Here is an 18,928-nt window from a genome sequence, read left to right on the forward strand (position 1 = left end):
GTGAACCTTTTAACTTTATAACCTTACAGAGTTATGAAGGGTAAAGAGCTGAGTGTTTGTTCTGCCTTATTTGTTTCAGCACACAGACCATCCCACCTTAAATTTTTGCATCCTGACCTGCCTCTTGGTATTTGTGTATATGTTCATTTACTCATTCTAGAGGCAGCGTCTCACTGTCTCAGTAATTAATCTGATTCGAGTCTGTTTTGGGGTGCTAAAGGTAACAAGCCTCACTTGTGGGATGTATCACATTTCTGTATCCCCTCAATGTACATTGGTTTGATGTTCTTATGAAGTTTCAATAATATTTTTAGTTTTGATCTGTTTGTATATGTTGGACTTGGAAGACTTATGGAATTTTTCAAAAATCTTAGCACAACAGGACGTGCACTTATGTAATACTTGCCATAGTGGATTTATGCATATGAAATGCTTGAACTAGATAACCTATTAAAAGGTTTGTCTTTTGTGTGACTTGGTAGAGATGTTGCCTACTTGACTGTAATGCTCTTAACTGTTGCAGTGTGCTACATTGTATAATGCTCAGTATCCATATGTTTAGTTTTGAAAATTGTATAAGAAAATCTGAAAGCACTGTAGCGATGTTAACATTTGTGGGTATGGTCACATTTATGTCAAGCCTTCAGAAATTGGAAAGCTGCAGCATTTCCAAAGCATTCATTTTAAAGCAAAAGTATAACTTTTAGATTTTTCAGAGAAGTAGCTGTGAAAGCAAAAAGAAGAATAACATTTTGTAATTTCAAATGTAAAAGGCTCTGTATTTTTTTAAAAAAGACTTTTGTTTTTTAAAATTTTGGGGTATAAAAATTGCATGAAGTTTTTTTCATTAAAATATAGGGTTTCAGCAACTGATTTATCTTTGAAACGTGGAACATATTGTAGCAATATTTAATAGGTATTTGTCTCAGCATCATCCCTGAACATTTGTAAGTTTACATGGATTTTGTGGAGATACCTCTTTATTTGCTGTAACCAGAAGTATCCAAACTACTCAGTAACTGGACCACAGTGATCTTGAAAATGGTCATCAGTAAATGTGTTGAATTTAATGTGCGAAAAGGACTTGAAAAGCTATGCTAATGGCAGTATCATCTAAAGGAATGACTGAGGAAGCCGTGTTTAGGGAGGTTTCACGCTTTTCTTTCACTAAGACATATTCTTGCTCATTTCATTAAGGTGTAGAATTCTCAATTCATATAAATTGGTGGGTCTCAGTTTGTGCCATATTGGCTGCATAAGGCATTAGGGTATGCAGACCTACTGTACTGTTTCAGTAGCGATAATTTACAAGAACTGAAAATTACATAAGATATTTTAAGTAGAGATCTTAGCTGTTTTTGCTACCCTACACCCCCATATCACTGTACTGATTTTAAATGACTAAAACTTGACATTATGTGAGGAGCAAATCCACTGAGCTCTTCAGGCATTTTTTTGTAATTGCAAACATAAAGTAGTGATAGAGAATGTTATAATACACTTCTACTTTCCTTAGTGCCCAGTACAAAACTCAAGCCTTTAATAAAGGTCCACTGTCTTGCTGCAGAGTATAAATGAGTGGTGACAAGTCTGGAAGCTGTCAGCTGAATCATATAATGTCCCATCACATGTCCCAAAAGAGTACACAACTGATGGTGGTCACCATCCCTTTTAGATGCAAGTGACCTAGACCAGTAGGCTACATGTTTTTGGTGTCAAAAACTTAAGGCTGCTGTGGGTTCACTGGTTAAAATCTCAGCCTCTTAGCCCCACGGCTTGGGCTTCAGTCCTGAGTTCTGGGCATTATCTGTGTACAGTTTTCTTGTTCTGCCTTTTTTTTCTGCATTGGTTTTCTTTACATATTGTGGTTTTCTCCCACATCCCCAAAAGCATGCTGCTTAATTGTCTACATTAAAACTATATATTATCGCTGAAAAGGGTCTGAAAACCAGTTCACTCATTTGTTTAATAAGTAAATAAATTAATTAAATGCAAACTATTTGAACAAGATGTAGATAATGCTCCCTATTCATATGGCCTGGAAAAATGTCTGTCTGAATCCTCCCTTTTTCTTCACACAGCCCCAGTCTTGACTTGTTTGAACCCCACCTCTACCACACCCACAGAACAAACTGAGTAGTATGTACAAGCATATTCAGTAGTGAAGCAGTGTGTACTTCCCAGCTGAGAGGTCTGGAAAATCCTTCCCAATATAAAATTGAAGGTTTGCTAAATGGCTTAGCCCACAAGACTTGGTTTGCATACAAATGTGCTAAAAGATTCTCCTAACAAAAGTATTAAATTGCTAAATGGTCAGAGTAGAGTACCCGATTTTCTGATGAGTTTGTAAAACAATATCTGGTAACTTCACTTATAGCTGCTGTTAGGATTATACATGTTAAAGGCAACACTGCAACTGCTGTATGTAATATTTACGATCTTGACTATTAATTAAAGTTTAAGCATCATTGATGCAATTCAGCAGTGTATGTTGAAGTGGTTTGTAGTGTAGTCTGTTGTTCCTACTGTCGCCTCTGACTTTCATGCTACCTTTTTGCTGATTCTGTTCTTATTGACATAACTGTGTTTATATTGCAAACCTGTGCATACATTTTTTTCTTTACTTCTTGTTTAGTATTAGAATTTGCCTTGCCTTTAATTACCTCAATCATACTGGTTCCTTGAGTTTGTACCTCTTTGTAAATCTTACTTTAAGTTGCCTTCCCACCTGGTTTGTGCCTGAAAACAGTTATTGAACCAGCACACCTATCCACTTAAATGTAGAAATGAATAAGTAAAACTAAGTTGCCTCTGCTAAGATTTTGACATATGTCTAGCACTGGGTTTTAGCCAGAATTTTCAGATTTGTACACCAAGCTGCATTATTCTTTCATCACTCAGTCACTGTCCTATTGGTAATGATGTGGGCCATTTTCCAACATTCTGGTATACTTAAATTGAACAGATTGCAATGTACAAATATATACCACATTGAAAGATATTTATTTTTGTTGGCTCGTTTGCATCCTTTTTTATTCTGTGTAACTGGAAATTGGCAAATGGTGCTTTTGAGTTGGTCAGAACATTACCTCTCAAAAATTAAAATCTGCACGCCTTAGTTTACATGGAGCATGCCTGGCTTGAGCCATCATGTACTGTAAACAGTAACATGAAAATGATCACTTGGAATGCTATATCAGTTAATACATTTCTTAGTCTGCTCAGAATCATCCGATAATGTATCCTTTATACTTGAGATGGGCAGTAACTTCAGCATTGCGAGAATAAGAAGAGGTTTTCCAGGCTGCTTAAATGTTATGGGAATGAAACTTAATTTTTCTCATATTCATAGATTGTTACTAGGCTAATGACCTGGGAGGCCTTTCTAAACCTAACCAAGTTTTACCAAAAGAATAATGACATCCTGTATCCAAATAGGACATTGAGCGGCCAGGCTACCTCTGCCCATAAGGGACATGGGTGCCAGGCCTGGTGTAAATTTCCTATTCCTCATCCACTGGTCTAGGTTGCAGTTAAATTGGGAAATAGACAAACACAGCTTCACATGGATGGGAAACCTGTTCCATAGAAGAGGCATTTTCTGGGACACATATCTGTCTCTCCAGCATGTTCGTTTAAGTCACAGAGAAAATTCATGTCCCTAGACCTTGTATTTCTGGTGCTCTTTGACTTAAGAATATATAGGAGATTCAGAAGTGTGGGGTTTGTGGATGCCTTGTAAGCCAGGCATAGATCATCCCTCAGCATTCTGTAGGAGACTGGGTAGATTCAGAGGTTTAGATGTTTCTTTGATTCCATGTAAAAACAGTAATTTGATTATTTCATTAAATGAATCATTAGTACTAAATTAAATGAATATGCATCGTATCCTTGGCAATATGTAAGGTATACTTTTAACTGCAGATGTTTCCTTTCACAGGCAACAGGAAGATTTTGTTGACTTGAGCTTCTCAACAATTTCTAGCTCTGGACCAAATGGTGCAATTATTCATTACTGGTAAGAAAGATAACAGAGTAAAAAATGTATTACATTGTACCCTTTTCTTTGCTAAATGCTTGTTCTGGGCATGCATACTGTATATGCACCATTCGCACTACTGTCAGAATTGTTTTTGTTAAATATACTGGTCTGCATATTGCTTTACTCTTTTGTTTTTCTTTTTTCTCACTGCATATTTATCAGTGCTACCTTGTGATGCTTGGCGATAAAGCTCACTTCAAGGGTATCACTTCATAACTCTCTACATGCTTGCTTTCCATTGATTGCGCTGGATACATGAGATCATAGCACAAATAAAGTTAGCTCATAGATTGGTGACCTGTATTAAATCTCTTACATTTATCATCTGACACATTGGATTGTTCGTATGCTTGAAAGCTGTGTTGTCCTTCCTTATTTACCTTGGAAGAGGATATCCTTCTGTTTTTCAGGTGCATTGCCAAACAGGGCCATGTGGGTTGCTCAAAAGTATCTGTTGTTTGGTGTGTCATATATTTGCATGATCTGCTGAGCAGTTTTTCACTAAGAAAGAAGTCATAATCCACAATGTACCAGAAACCTCATAGACATCTTTCATTTTAGAAGTCGGTATATTGCCTGACAGTGCTTTCTTGTATTTGGTGCACATTTCCTTCAAACATGTAGGCTGGGATCCTTGCCTTATATTACCAACGTCAGTCCAACTACATGTACATCTTGCCTGTTATTTTCCCCTTACCTCTTTTTTATGCTCAGAACTTATTTCATGGTTCTTTCCTCTTTAGATTTTTTTTGTCGTAAATCTGTTTCTCATCTTGCCCCCCCCCCCCCCGTTTTTGTTTTGTTCTACCCATTTCCACACTTTCCACTAAGAAACACTGAAGGGGACAGAGGAATAATATCAACAATTTGTCACCTAACAGAAATGTGCGGATATCCACTTGAAGATAGTGCTGACTCTATTATTGACATTGTGACAGATTAAGTTTTTTTTTAATTTATTGTCTCATCTCTATTAAAATGCTTATTTATGAAACAGTTGCACTGTTAAACACACACACACACACACTGGTCCATGCTGATTTATGATTAAACATCAGAAGAACATAATCAAACCACATATATTAAAAAATAATAAACAGTTAAAGCAAAATCTCAGTGGATCTAAACATCAAAAATGACTGGAAAAAAGCAATCTATTAGCAGAAAGTTGCAAACAAAGTAGTGTGGTCCAGTATTTACACAAGTACATCAGCGATGTAGTTACAAACTGCTGCAAAATAAATTCAGCGAAAACACTTCTTAAACCATAAACATATCAAACCTCTCGTCACCAGTGAAACTCAAATTTTTGACATATTTTTTCACAGTTATTTATTTATTTATTTATTTATTTATTTTCAGTTTGATTACCGGGGAAGTCCACTGTGCCATGAAGTACCCATTTTCAGTGGAGGCCTGGGGAGAAAAGCTCCAAAGGCAGTACAATCAAGGTTACAATGCATGAGATAAAATACAATAGAAATGTACAAACAGTCAGGGAGATACATAGTAAGTAATTATACATTATAAGAAGTAAATATACATAGTAAGAACAGTAGAAACAATTTTTTTTCTAGGTACTAACATAATTAGCAATATTTACATCCTTACAGTCAACTGAGAGTCAGCTAAATCTATTTAGGTGGATTTAGAAATTAAATCAGAGAGCAAATTGGTGCAGGAGTAGAGAGGGGTTTAGTGTAGAAAATCCCTTGGATTTATATAGGGTGAAAGCAAGAACATTTCCATTTGGAAGATAGGTGTAAGAAGAGTTGGGTCTTGAAGGATTCCGTGTTAGGTATAGTCCTAAGTGAAGGAGGGAGAGAGTTCCATTTCCTACATAGAGAGAAGGATAGAAGTAGCTGGCCAGCGGGATGTTTAGGTCTGTGAATGGACATTAGGTTTTGGTGTTCAGATCTCAATGATCGGTTAGGGATGTAAGGGAGAAGGATGTTGGATAAGGCTGGGCATTTTTCTGGGTAAAATATTAATTTGTGAGCAGTCATTAGTTGAAGATAGTCAAGGTGGTTAGGGAGTTCTAACCAGTTCAGAGAATGTAGGGTAAGGCAGTGGTGAGTTGAGTTTTTGGAAGTAGTGGTGAATTTAGATATCTTATTATAGCAAGCTTCAAGTTAAGAGGTGAGGGAAGCAGACAGATTAGTTAGAAGAGGGGCACCATATAGTAGAGAGGGAAGGAGGTAGGTGATTGCTAAGGTGTGCCTAGAGGAGTTTGAAAGAAATTGATTATTCCTGTAGAGCATACCTAACTTTTGGTGTTTTTTTTTTATGTTTTGTTGTATGTGGAGCTCGAATTTGAGGCGTTCATCAATGGTAATGCCAAGGAATTTAGCAGAAGGGACCACTTCTATAGGAGTGTTGGTTTGGCTGAGGACGTTGAAAGAGTTTTTGTCAAAGGAAGAAGCCTTGGTAGGGAGGAAAATTAGTATTTTAGATTTATTGGAGTTGAGGGAGAGATGGTTTGGTGCATCCAGTTTTCTGTAGTGGAAAAAGCTATTTGTGTTTTAGACAGAAGTTCAGAAAGGTTGGGGGCGGCACAAACTAAGGTAGAGTTGTCAGCATATTGGATGACTGTAGTGTCAGGGAGGACAGTGTGAAGGTTATTTATGAAGATGTTGAAAAGTATGAGACCGAGGATGGATCCCTGAAGAACGCCAGTAGGCGTAGGTAAGAAGGAAGAGGTAGAGTCCTTCCATCTGACAGCCTGAGATCTGTCAGAAAGGTAACTGGAGAACCAGGAAAGAGTATTAGGGGAGAGATTAAGGTTGGTGAGATGAGAGAGAAGGTGTGTATGGGAGATGGTGTCAAAGGCTTTAGAAAGATCTAGCAGAACAGTGGATACAAGAAGTCCAGAATCTCGGGCTTGATTAACAGTTTCTAAGAAGGAGAGTAGGGCAGTTATGGTGCTGTGGCTGGGACGGAAACCGTGTTGGGTGGGTGTAAGTAACTGGTTCTGAGTTAAGTAGGGTAAAAGTTGGCGCTGGACACATTTTTCTAGAATTTTAGATATTGGAGAGTATGGCTATGGGACGGAAGTTAGAAATGGAGGTGTTTTTACCTCCTTTGTGCAGTGGTAGAATGTAGGGTGAACGCCAAAGTTTGGGTACGTATGACTCTTTTTAAGGATCGGTTGATCAGGATACTAATTGGGAGAGCAATACGTTCGGCTGCGCATTTGAGGAAGGAGGGGGGAATGTTGTCGGGGGCATTCGAGCATGGCTTTAGTTTGGATAAGAGCTTTTTTATGAACACCGTGGAAACTGGTTTGAGCTGGAACATAGAGGGACAGTTATTAAGGATGATGGAAGGAGAGTTTAGGAAGTTGAATGGATTATTGTCAGGAAATGTTTTGGTTAGCTTAGCTATAGAATCTGTAAAGAAAGTGTTGAAGTGAGAGCTCAGTTCCTTGTCAGTTAAACTAGGGTCAGGGCAGTGGTTATTTATTGACCCAGGATGGAGAAGAGAGTTAACAGATTTCCAGAATTGTTTTGGGTTTTTATTATTATTGGACTGAAGTTTATTGTAGTATTTTTTTTTTTGTCCAAGGAGACTAATTTTTTTACTTGGTTGCAGAGTTGAGTATATTGGAGCAAGGCAGAAGACAGTTTACTTTTCTGAAAAAGCTTCCAGGATTTGTCTCTGAGATGCATGGTATGTTTAGTCTCTTTGGTCAGCCAAGGAGTAGAATTGGCTTTGATTCGTTTGTTTCTTAAGGGAGCGAGGGAGTTGAGGATTTAGGAAGATAGAGTTAAAATGCTCTACAGCGTTGTCAAGGGAGAGTGTGTTAAGGATTTGCCAGTTGATTTGTTTGAAAATGTTAGAGAAAAGGGGGTTGAAGTTGCTAAGGTTACGAATTTGAATGTAATGATGTTTGAATTGTGAGGGGTATGCTGAGCAGTGAATGAAGGCAGGGAGATGGTCACTAAAGGAGTCAGGGATAGTGCCAGAGAGAGAGATTTTGTTTGGATGGGAGACTAAAATCCAATCTATGATGGACCCTGGGGGGTGGTTTTTGTTAGGTCGGGTTGTAGAATGGATTACTTGGGAGAAGTTGAAAAGGTTAATGGCTAGGGAGGGGGAAGGTGTGTTGATTTTGTTCCAGTCAATGTTGACGTCACCTAGAATAAAGGTTTCATATTTTATTTCAGATGAGGCCCAATGGAGAATATTCTCAAGGGTGGAGATATTATCACCTGGGGAGATGTATAAGGAAATGAAGCAGATATTTTTATGTTTATTGAGTCGGAGGAGACATGCTGTTATTTCTGTATTTTTGAATTGTGGGGTAGGGATATGAAGGGGGATTATGGAGAGAAGGTTAGAGTAGATTAGGGCAGAGCCACCACCTTTTTTATTTAATCGGTCACTCCTGAGGATGTTGAAACCTGGGAGTAGGATTTCAGAATCAGAAATATGAGGTTTTAGCCAAGTTTCAGAGATGGCTAAGATGTCAGGTTGGTTGTGATTGATCCAAGCATGAACATGGTGAAGTTTGTTGTTAAGGCTCTGGGCATTGATAGTGAAAACTTTAAGGGTGCTAAGAGAGGAAGTAGGAGAAGAAGGAGAAGGGGGAAGAGGCTTATTTAAAGTAAGGGAGGAAGGGGAAGGCGGGAAGGAGATGTTTGTACTGAGGCAGGGGGCAGGGTTAGGATGAATGTCTCCAGATAAGGCTAGGATCTTACACGAGATAACTCTTTGCCTTTTAGGTTTGGATTGTAGGAAGTTGTTTGGGGTTAATGGAAATATATGAGAGAAGCTTTTTGTAGAGGAGGAGAGTAATTGGGATGGAAAAGGTGCAGTAGGTTTGTTGGGATAAGGGAGGGGGAAATGGAGTAGAAGAGGTTGCGGGTGAGTGAAAGTGATAGTTTGAGTAGAAGGAAGGTATGGGGGAGTTTTTAAGGAGTACGAAGTAGCATGATAGAGAGGAATAAGCAAGATGAGAAGGGGAGTCTGAAAGTAAAGAGGATTTGGGAGGGCATGTTTGGTATGGGTGGGGTGGGGTATGGAAGGTAGAAATAAGAAAGGAAGTAGAAAGCAGTTGTGGGGAGAAGGTAAAGGAGTGGAAGGGAGATATGTATTATGGATAGCAGAGGGGAAGATTAAGTGTAGTGAGAAGTGGGAGGAGTAAGAGTGGGCGGGGAAATGAGAGGGAGTAGGAAAAAAAATCTGAGATTGGTTGAAAGAAATGGAGGGAGGAGTAAGTGAGGGATAAATGTAGAGGTGCTGGGGGCGGATGGAATTTGGGGGCAGGGTAGGGGAGCGGAGTGAGCCCGCAGGGCGAACGGAGTGGGAAGAGCCAGAGGAGGAGAAAGCGAGGAAGACAATCAGGAAAGAGTGAATAGTCAGAAGGTAAGCTTAGCAGAGATGTGAATAGGTAAGGTAAGTGTAGCAGAGATGTGAAATGGGTAGTGAGATATGCAGAGAAGTGGAGTAGAGGGTAGATGTAAAGGAGAAAGACAGTGGGAGAAGGAAGAGACTTCAGAGAAGGGATAGAGGAGGGCTGAATATAAAGCGAAGAGTGGATAGGAATCCTGGACAGTAGAGAGGGAGAGAGCAGAGGAAAAGATGTTAGAGGGCAGTATTAGGGGAGATGAGGAAGGAGAGGGAAAAATAGTGGTCAGTCAGTCTAAAGCTGTAGAGACCCCAGGGAGAGAATCAAGAAAAGCGAGGAAGGAGCTATCGAGGTTCAGGATAGGGGGTAAGAATTACAGGGAGAACTTAAAGCAGCAGAGAAGGGGGTTGAAATTAAGGGGAGAACTAGGAGTGCAAGCAGCAAGGAAGAGGGGGTATTGGCTGCTGGCTAGTCTGGCAGGGAAGCGTACTGCGACCTAGTAGAATCAACTTATAATTTGCAAAGTGATTCAGTAGTGCACATACTTTCTTGAAATCCTTGTTGTAGGAAGAACTCAGGGAGCAGTAAGGCCTTATAGTTTAGGATTAAGAGTTCGTTTTAGCCGGTTCTTAGCCAGAGTGTTCAGGAGGGTACTTTCAGGAGGTTAGGGCAGGGTAGGCAGGAGCCCAAGCTACAACATATAGGAAAAATAAGTACGATTATAAATAGCAGTGAAGGCATCAAAGGTACACAAGAAGACAGTTGTCAAGCATACATAAAGTAATTTTGAACAAATAAAAGCATATTGCAGTGAGAAAAAACAAAAAGCATAGGTAACGCTCTTACAGTATCATGCTGAAACAGCTAAACACAGGTAGATAACAAAGATACACACTTCTTTGTGCACAGAGGAATTAAAAGTAGCATACAGTTTAAATAAGCACACCTAGTTGGGTTGCAAGGCTTCAGGGAAACGCTGAGAAGCCAGGCGATATGAATACTGTAGGAATTCCAGCAGAACCAAGCACGACAGATACCTAGAACTACAGTTTGGGACAACAGCTGAGGATTCAGATTAAATAAAGCAAGCCCCAACTGTTAAATCACAGCGGTGAGCTTCACGATAGAAAACAAGCATTTACAGGCTATATTGGTTTGAATACTGTGCGACTAGCATGGATTTAGTTATATTTGAATACTGTGCGACTAGCACAGAGTCAGATAAAATAACGCAAGCCCTAAATAGTTAAGAACACAGCCAGGAGCTACACCTAGGAAACAAAGCATTTAGGAGACATTACTTTAAGTACTGTGCGACTAGCACTGGTTTAGCTAAATAATAAAGCAAGCCCCAAACAGTTACGGCACAGCCGAAATGCTGCAGGTTGGAAACTAAGATTTGAGCTTTCTTTTTGTAGTTTCTTTTAAGCTTATACAGGTTACATAAGTTAGAAACCTCAGCAACAAGCACTGCTTAAGTAAAAACTGTCAGTTATCACAGTTATACAGGTCGGAAAACAGTATAAGTTAGAATATATTCAGTAAAACAAAAACGACAACAAACAAACAAGTCCCTTGCAGATTAGACGCCAGTTTTGTGAGCAACGCTATCTATATGGCGTTTGCAAAGGGAGAAACAAGTACATAAACTCACATTTAAAACAGCCGATAATGTACAATGTACAGTCCTGTGTTTCAAATAAGCAGAACAGATATTAAACTTACTACTTGGGTGCGGACGCTGGAGCCAGGGTAGCACAGCAGCTGAGGGGTAGAATAGGGAAATAAAGATGGCGTCTATTTGGAAGCGGGAGTTATAAAGAGTAGGAGAGGAAGTGGGCGGAGAAGGGGGGAAGAGAGGGGGCAAGGGATGGAGGGGAGGGGACAGAGAGAGCAGGTACTGGCCGAAAGTCGAGTGGGAAGAGCCAGAGGAGGAGAAAGTGACCAGTTCCTGCATGAGACGATCCTCATAAAGTGAGTACAGCAAAGACACTGCTAACACCGAGCACACTTCAGACAACACCAGAGACACTTCTTACTAAAGTGCATGGTGCAAATCCAAACTACAGTTAAAAAATAAAAATAATTAGAATCTCCCTTACTTCAGTATAGTAGTTCCATGGTTGCAGAACAAGAAACAAAATGAAATGCCAATTAAACATCAGTCGGCAATGTGACTAGCCAAAAATTATTCAGCAATAATCAGCTTGGTGAGCAGCATGACTTAAATGTACACAACTAGTTACATAATAAAAGAAATGGAAAAATAATGCATTTCAACTTCCTGCTTTCACTTTATCCATTATCATAGCAGGAACTGTTTCTCTAAAAATACTCAGGAAACTCTGTACTTTCTCCTCCAGTACCCATTTCCTTCACTCCCAGCTTCTACGGCTGTCTTTGTTCTGTTACCTAACACTTGTCTCGTCCTTCCATTACATGCACATACCTTCCCACAGCCGCCTCTTCTTCCTACCCCTTTTCCCTTTAAGTCCTTCCACAATTTTTATGTACCATTTTCTGTTTGCATTCTTCCCTTCACCTCTACTTCGTCATTTTTCCATTAACTTTTTACTCTAAACTTTTCTCAACCTGCATTCAACATCCATCCCTGCATTACCTGTTTTGAACATGCCTTCATTAAGCAGCCTACCTGAAACAATCACAGATCTCACACACTGTCTAAACTCCTACTGCATACATCCCAACATCTGATAGTCGGCTCTAACAATTCCCCACCCACTTTATAGTTTCATGGCCTATATAGCCTGCCCATCTCATTTTCCTGATGTTGTCAGCATTTTTCTTGGTGACAGGACTCCATCTATGCAGTTTTCCAACATGTGTGCACCATTGTCATCTGTTAGTCAAGCAGTAGACAACTCACCCTTCATCTATTTCTGATCTGCACCCCCTCCCCCAGCCTGAACAGTTTTTTTTTGCCATCTCTCCACTAGTCTGTGCCATGGAGTCCACCACTTCTCTCACCTAACACTTTACATACTGATGCCATCCTATCTTACCTTCCTAACCTTATGACTCCTTTTCCTTTCACATGAAATGCTTCTGTGTATCCCCTTTCATGCACATGACTATTCTTACTCTCCCCCTAGGAATTTATAGTATGTCAGCATTCATTCTTTCTCCAGCTGAGACTCATCTTGGAATCTTCTTCCATGTCTTTCAGCTCCACTCCTTTACTTTCCAAACATACTTTATCCTTACCACGCTCTCTTCTTCTTCCTGCAGAACTATATTCTCTCACAATTTCTCCTCTAAAACCTCACTTCCCAGTACACAGTCCTTCACTCATCACCATTCATTAAATGCTGTTTATTTCTTATTCAAGCCTCATGCAAATATCCAAGTTAATATTCAAGATTCAGCTTTTCTCCCATTTTATCTGGATTGCTTTTTTCTGTATTTCCCTTTTCAAGATTTGCCTCACATTCACTGTTACCACATACCCTTAAAATTCGGGAGCCACTCCCTTCCATCATTACCTCAGTTATTATGTTACAGTTAGCCATTCTTGGTGTGTGCCCTCCACACAAAACTGGCATACATCTCCTGGAGTCTGGTCCCACCTTGTCTTTTATATCTCAAACACAAGTGCTGCACTCAGTATATCTTCTGCAGTAATACCATCACTTCTACCATACATGCTCATCTGTTTACAGCTATAGTACTGTCCACCATCAGTCCAGTTTGCACCCCTTTCTTCATTGCCTTTCACCACTCTCTGAAACTGTCAGTTTAAGTATAGATTGTAGCTGGTACATCCAGATATGAGGTATCTCCCTTTACTAACATCAACTTTACTTTTCCATTCTCATAATCTCTGTACGACATGAACAAGGACTCCAACCCATGTTCTCTAAAATCCATCTTCTTTGTGAATTATCTAAATTTTTTTAACATCATTAGAAATTATTTTCATCTGTGAACAAGATACAGAAAAATATCTGTCTCCCATTGATCTCCAGCCCACCTGAAGCTTTCCTTAGTCTTTTATCCAGCACCCAGTTACCTACAGAAATCCCCACCATTTTACTGTCCTTGCTACTGCCTCCCCATACACTTAGCCTTTATCTCCATACTAGGATGGTGGCACAGTGCTTTAATGCATTTAATCTTCCTTTTTCTAAAGATAACCTCCATGATGATCCTGTGCATGAAATCCCACCTTGCTACCTCTAAATATTGTTCACCCGACTCTTCCCACCCACTGCTGTACATCTAGTCCATGTGTTCCACCACTAATCTGTAGCTGATGCTCTTCATTCTCACTGCCTCAGTGACATTTAATAGGGTATCTGCCAAGGTAACCCAGTACTGGTCAGCTTTCAAAAGTTCAGATTCCCCTCCCTGTTTCTTCTTTTGACAGCTGACTGGCTGAGCATGTCCTGAGAAGGGAAAACATCTGCTGTGACAAAAGTGAGTATCCAGTCTTTCAGACAACCTGAGAAGAAAGCCCAAGCCCTCTGTCTCTTCAAAGGATCCAGTGCTGATTCTTCTGATTTACTGCAAAGATAAGCCCCATTTGAGGCCACCTTTCCTCTCATGTTATTATTAGATTTATTATTCTCTTTCTGTCTTTTTGTTTATTTAAAAATATATTTATTTTAATATTGTATTTCTGTCAGTGTTTACACTAATTCCTGCTGACATTTCTGCTTGTAGCAGGGCATGTTTGATGTCTATCTTTCCAAATGCTTGATTTACTTTTTCTGAGGAAACTGTATATTTTTGTCATTAGTACAGCATGTATGTTTGCTCTTAGACACTAGAGGCCTGTCTTTACTGTTACTCATCTTCTGATGAGACAATATTGCATAATTTGGATTTGTCCGCATTGGTGCATTATTAACTATATGTATGACTTGCTCTCAGTGTTTTTAACATCAGATTGGGATTTTACTTTGAATGAAGTTATTTGAATGTACTATAGAGATTTCTCTCTGTTACAAGAAAAAGAATGGGAAACTGTACATTAAACCCTGACTGGAAAATGATTGTATGGAAGCAGGAGGTTAATGTACATGTAATGCTTGCTGAAAAAGTGAGTCCACAGCTTCACGGCAGCACGTTAAGCAGCTATAAAGCTCAGACAGCTAAGAAACAAACTGCTACCATTTTTTATGCTTGCCTAACCGTGCTTTGCTGTATAGCTAGTGTTAAATGAAAAGAGTAACTTAATAAAAGAAAAAGAAAACCGTGTGTGTGTGTGTGTGTGTGTGTGTGTGTGTGTGTGTGTGTGTGTGTGTGTGTGTGTGTATATACATATAATATATATGTACATACACACACACACATATATATATATATCTGTATATATCTATGTTTGTGTTTGTGTGCATGTGCACCTGCATCATACCTCTCAACCTAGAAGCATCAAATGTCTGGAGAAAGGCCCATAAAAAATAGGTAGAAAATCTATATGTTGATTAACAACATTTACATACATAATTATGTAACACCACCCACTCCAGTGGGATTGTGGGATACCGACTTTTAAACGCAAACTGAAAAACAGACAAAATATTCAGTACAAAATAAACAGAACAATAGTGTTTTATTTGTATTAACATTTGAACTTGTGTCATCAAACTTTGAACTTGTCAAAAATAAAATACAGTTTTCTTGTTTAAAAATAAAATTAACTGCTTCTACACGAAATTGCTACCTGCAGAGTTCTGCTGTCATTAACTGACTGACACTATTCTGAAAGCCACAAATAAAGGGAGTCAACAGAATCATTTTCATAAAACTACTAAAAAACATATTTGATTCAGCAAATTACATATTACTTCTTTGTTTATGCAAAGTCTTTGAGTGGGGTAACTCTCATCCAAGCTAGTTCAGCAACCATCTGTTCTGAAGAACAGAGCATTTTTTCTTTGAGGTGAGAAGAGACAATTGCAAACACAGTGAACGGTGACTGACTGAGGCTTACTACTGAAAGCAATATAGTTGCAGATGAGTCTTCCATCAGAACCTTCCTGGCACTGAATTTATATTTTAAGTTATTTAACCAAAGCATCAGTCTGATCAGATATTCCCAAAAGAAAACATATAGACCTGACTATATAATTAACAGCTGCAACAAAATGTAGAGGAAGAACAAATAACATACTTTATTGTGAATGTTTGATAGTTGGTGTACAAAACTACAACAATCACCAAAAAATGCTGATCTGTCGGTAATAAGAAACCGAAGGAAACATAAGAACTACTCAACTTGAGTATTCCTTTGGAACTGTACTTGACTTCCTGAGAGATTATGAATTGTCTTCCCTTTCCCTTAAATAACTAAACCAGAAAAACATGTTGTCAGTCAAAAAACAAATATGGTGCAGATTTGGTACCAACTGATCATGTCCGAGACATTCTCCCTTAAAGATAACGTAAGCAGAAGTGCTGGGTTTCTGTATTACCAGAACATTCACACGTTCCCCATGTGTCTCTCAAGAAACTTCCCATTTGGGGCTTTATTGTTCTCCACAACTCTTAAGTCTATGTCAACAGGAATTTCAAAAACGTTGCACCGTGCTAATAACCACCTAACCTAAGGATTTTGAACTGGTATACAATTTTAACTTGTATAAAAGTAAAATGCAGTTTTCTTTTATAAAAATAAATTCATAACAATACCGTGATTGCACAGCAGTGAAAATAGAGCAAAAGGTGGGTCAATAAAGTTTCCAGATTGAAAGGTATGGAGAGGAGATAAACTACATGAGTAATGGTTTGATTGTTTTCTCCATATTCAGAATTTCTTGGCTCCATTATAGAACACTTTTAAATCTTAAAATCTCAAGAAAGTAAACTTTTGTTCCACTGATATTTATGTAGTCCTTATTTTTTCTGTACCCTAAAGTTAAGAACATGTATATGTTTTCTTTAGATGATAATTATTTATTTACCAATTTCCTTACCTGTTCCATAAGCTCTGAGTGTGTTTCTGCCTCACACTCAGCTATTTATGCCTTCTTAGTAATTTTGGTGTCCTCTTCCTTAATGAAGTGACTTATCAATTAGTGATAAACAACATGATAAAGAACAAATGAGGAATAAAAGGACACTACAGTTGTTTAAGGTACATTAAACAGAAGATATTAACTGTTGTTTTTCACTTATGCATATGTTCACATTTATACTAATACTCTCATAACTGAACTAGATGTTATTGAGTGGTATAGTGAGAAACATAATGGTAGGAGACAAAACTAACCCCCTCCCCCAAAGTGTAAGACACTGTATGGAAGATGCTACTAATTGTTTGTTAACCTTCATGAAAATTTGCATTATTTTTATATTTTAGTTAATATTGCCAGTTCCAAGTAACTTATAAGCATGGTTTATTTCAATTGTAAGAGTAAACTCTTTGAACTCAAGCTGTACAAGTCATCCAAACAGCACTACTTAGGATTTCACAGATTAATCGCAAAATGGCACGATGTTGGTGATACATACTTTGGAGATTTTAGGAAAAATGAAAAATGTTAACAAAATCTGACAGAAAGTTTGTCTTAAAATGCACGAATATATAAAATACATAAAAAATCACCCAGTTAATTTGCATTATGAGTTGAGTATTAATAAAAAATCACTGAAGTTCATGAGTTGAGTACTCCCTTACCCCCATCCAAAAAAAGCTGAAGTTTTTTGATTAGTAGAAAGAATGTCATGCACGATACTTATGTTGGAAGTTTTATATTCTTCAGCTGAAAGTTTAGTATAGCTATTAACTAATTAGTCAAACACAGATGCATTAGTAGGTTAACAGTATAGCTATTAACTAATTAGTGAAACACAGATGCATTAGTAGGTTAACAAAGAGTAAATGTTGTGTAGGGCTCTGACACTTTGCAAATCCTAACCGTAACTACAGGCAACAACTAGTCAGATGGTGTAGAGCGTCAGAAAAATAATTGGATTTTACGTCTAACATTCCACCTTGATAGTTTGTTAATTTGCATGGAAAAGGGATATTAGTATTCTCTGCACAACTGTAAATCACTGATATCAATTTACAACTATATGACTTAGTATTTCAGTAGCTAAACAGAATGTCAAAAACCAGTGCAGGCCTGCTATATCGGTTTCTGACACAGTCCAACGTTACCCATTGAAACAACAGTTCTGGGCAGTCGCATTTGCTACAACACCTCACAAATCATAATATGGAAGGAATTCAAAATTAAGCAACATGTGTAAGCACGCAATTTAATTGAATCCACATGAAAAAAGGTAACTGCAAATTCGTATAAAGATTTTCCCTTTAGTATTCCCAGCCTAAATAAAGATCACACTTACAGTGGAAGTGTACTGCGCTGCCAGCATTTTCTATGGCACAAGCTTAAGTAAAAGAACAGTTTCCACCCTCAGCAGAAACCTTCAGTTTGCCAAATGATGCCATATAATCCACAGTCTCATTAACCATTCCAAACAGGAAGAGATACTGAAATCTGGTGAACAGTTAAGGCCAGTGGTCAGACCAATTTAAAAGGCCTCACTGCCGTTTATTGCAGTCATGAACAACCAGAGCTTTAAATTTTCCCTTCCAGCAGCCACCATTATAAGAATAAGAAAGCATTTGCATCTGTATTTGTCTGGTGTTTTTTTCCAGAACTTAACACAGGCCCTCGTTATCGTCCCAACCTCTGCAGTTTTCATATCTCCCTACAAGTTGAACAATATAAAATGTTTATTCATTTAATCGTCTGCAACATTACATACTGGATACTCCAGGGCATATAAATAATGATGCTAGAACATTATTAATTCAGCAGACAAAGCAATAACATCAACTGTGGGAACTTGTTTTGAGAATATCCCATCTACCAGTCAGCTAGCTTCAGGAGTAAACATACTAATACACAAACGCTTCCTTGCTGATTATAAACTCTTACCTTGGAAATATTCTGAGGCTGCAGATGTAAATATTAACTCACTGTCCGACTATGTCAGATAGAAAACCAGTGCGTATGTTGCAAATAATCTCAAGTTCAAAGTGTTATCTGTCCATTCTCAACCCCTTTTTCCCATTTTGCACATGCAGTGGGAATCACAGAAATGTTCAAACACTGAAGAAACTAAACTTCTGTACTACTACAATATGGCTTCCGTATTTAATTAAAGGAACGGAAGCGCTTGATATTATTCATTTGTGCGAGTTTCCCTGGCTGCCTTTGCTGTTGTTTTGGGGTTTTTAGTCTCATCATGCTGCACTTCTATTCTATTTGCTCCTGCAGTTACCTTGGCCAGTTACTTCTTCTCTTCCCCCAAACACTGAGAAGGAACTCCAGCACAGTTGGTGACTGAGCAATCCCTATGACGTTAGCTAGCCTCGTCACAGAGATATGAACACGGACCTAAAAGAGCTACCAGCGGTCACTGTAGAATGCACTCACGCATGACTTTTTAACACAACAAAAAGGTCTTTGGAGTGTGAAGGTCACATACCTCTCAACTGTCCAAATTTTTGGCTCATATTTTTGGTATGTTTAGGACTCCACTGACTGCATGCAACA

The 18,928-nt window shown here is 38.5% G+C and overlaps 1 protein-coding gene across 1 annotated transcript in view; it reads left to right on the plus strand.

Annotated features, from left to right (window-relative positions):
• The window catches only part of XPNPEP1 (X-prolyl aminopeptidase 1), a 1,046,907-nt gene that overhangs the window by 629,193 nt on the left and 398,786 nt on the right, over positions 1–18,928 (plus strand). The window contains exon 12 of the mRNA XM_044055946.1: positions 3,941–4,018. Coding sequence (XP_043911881.1) covers positions 3,941–4,018 — 78 coding nt within the window. The remainder of the gene's footprint in view (positions 1–3,940; positions 4,019–18,928) is intronic.

Source organism: Protopterus annectens, chromosome 14.part0 (genome assembly GCF_019279795.1).
Source record: "Protopterus annectens isolate FY-2018-M chromosome 14.part0, PAN1.0, whole genome shotgun sequence".
Classification (NCBI taxonomy): domain Eukaryota; kingdom Metazoa; phylum Chordata; order Ceratodontiformes; family Protopteridae; genus Protopterus; species Protopterus annectens.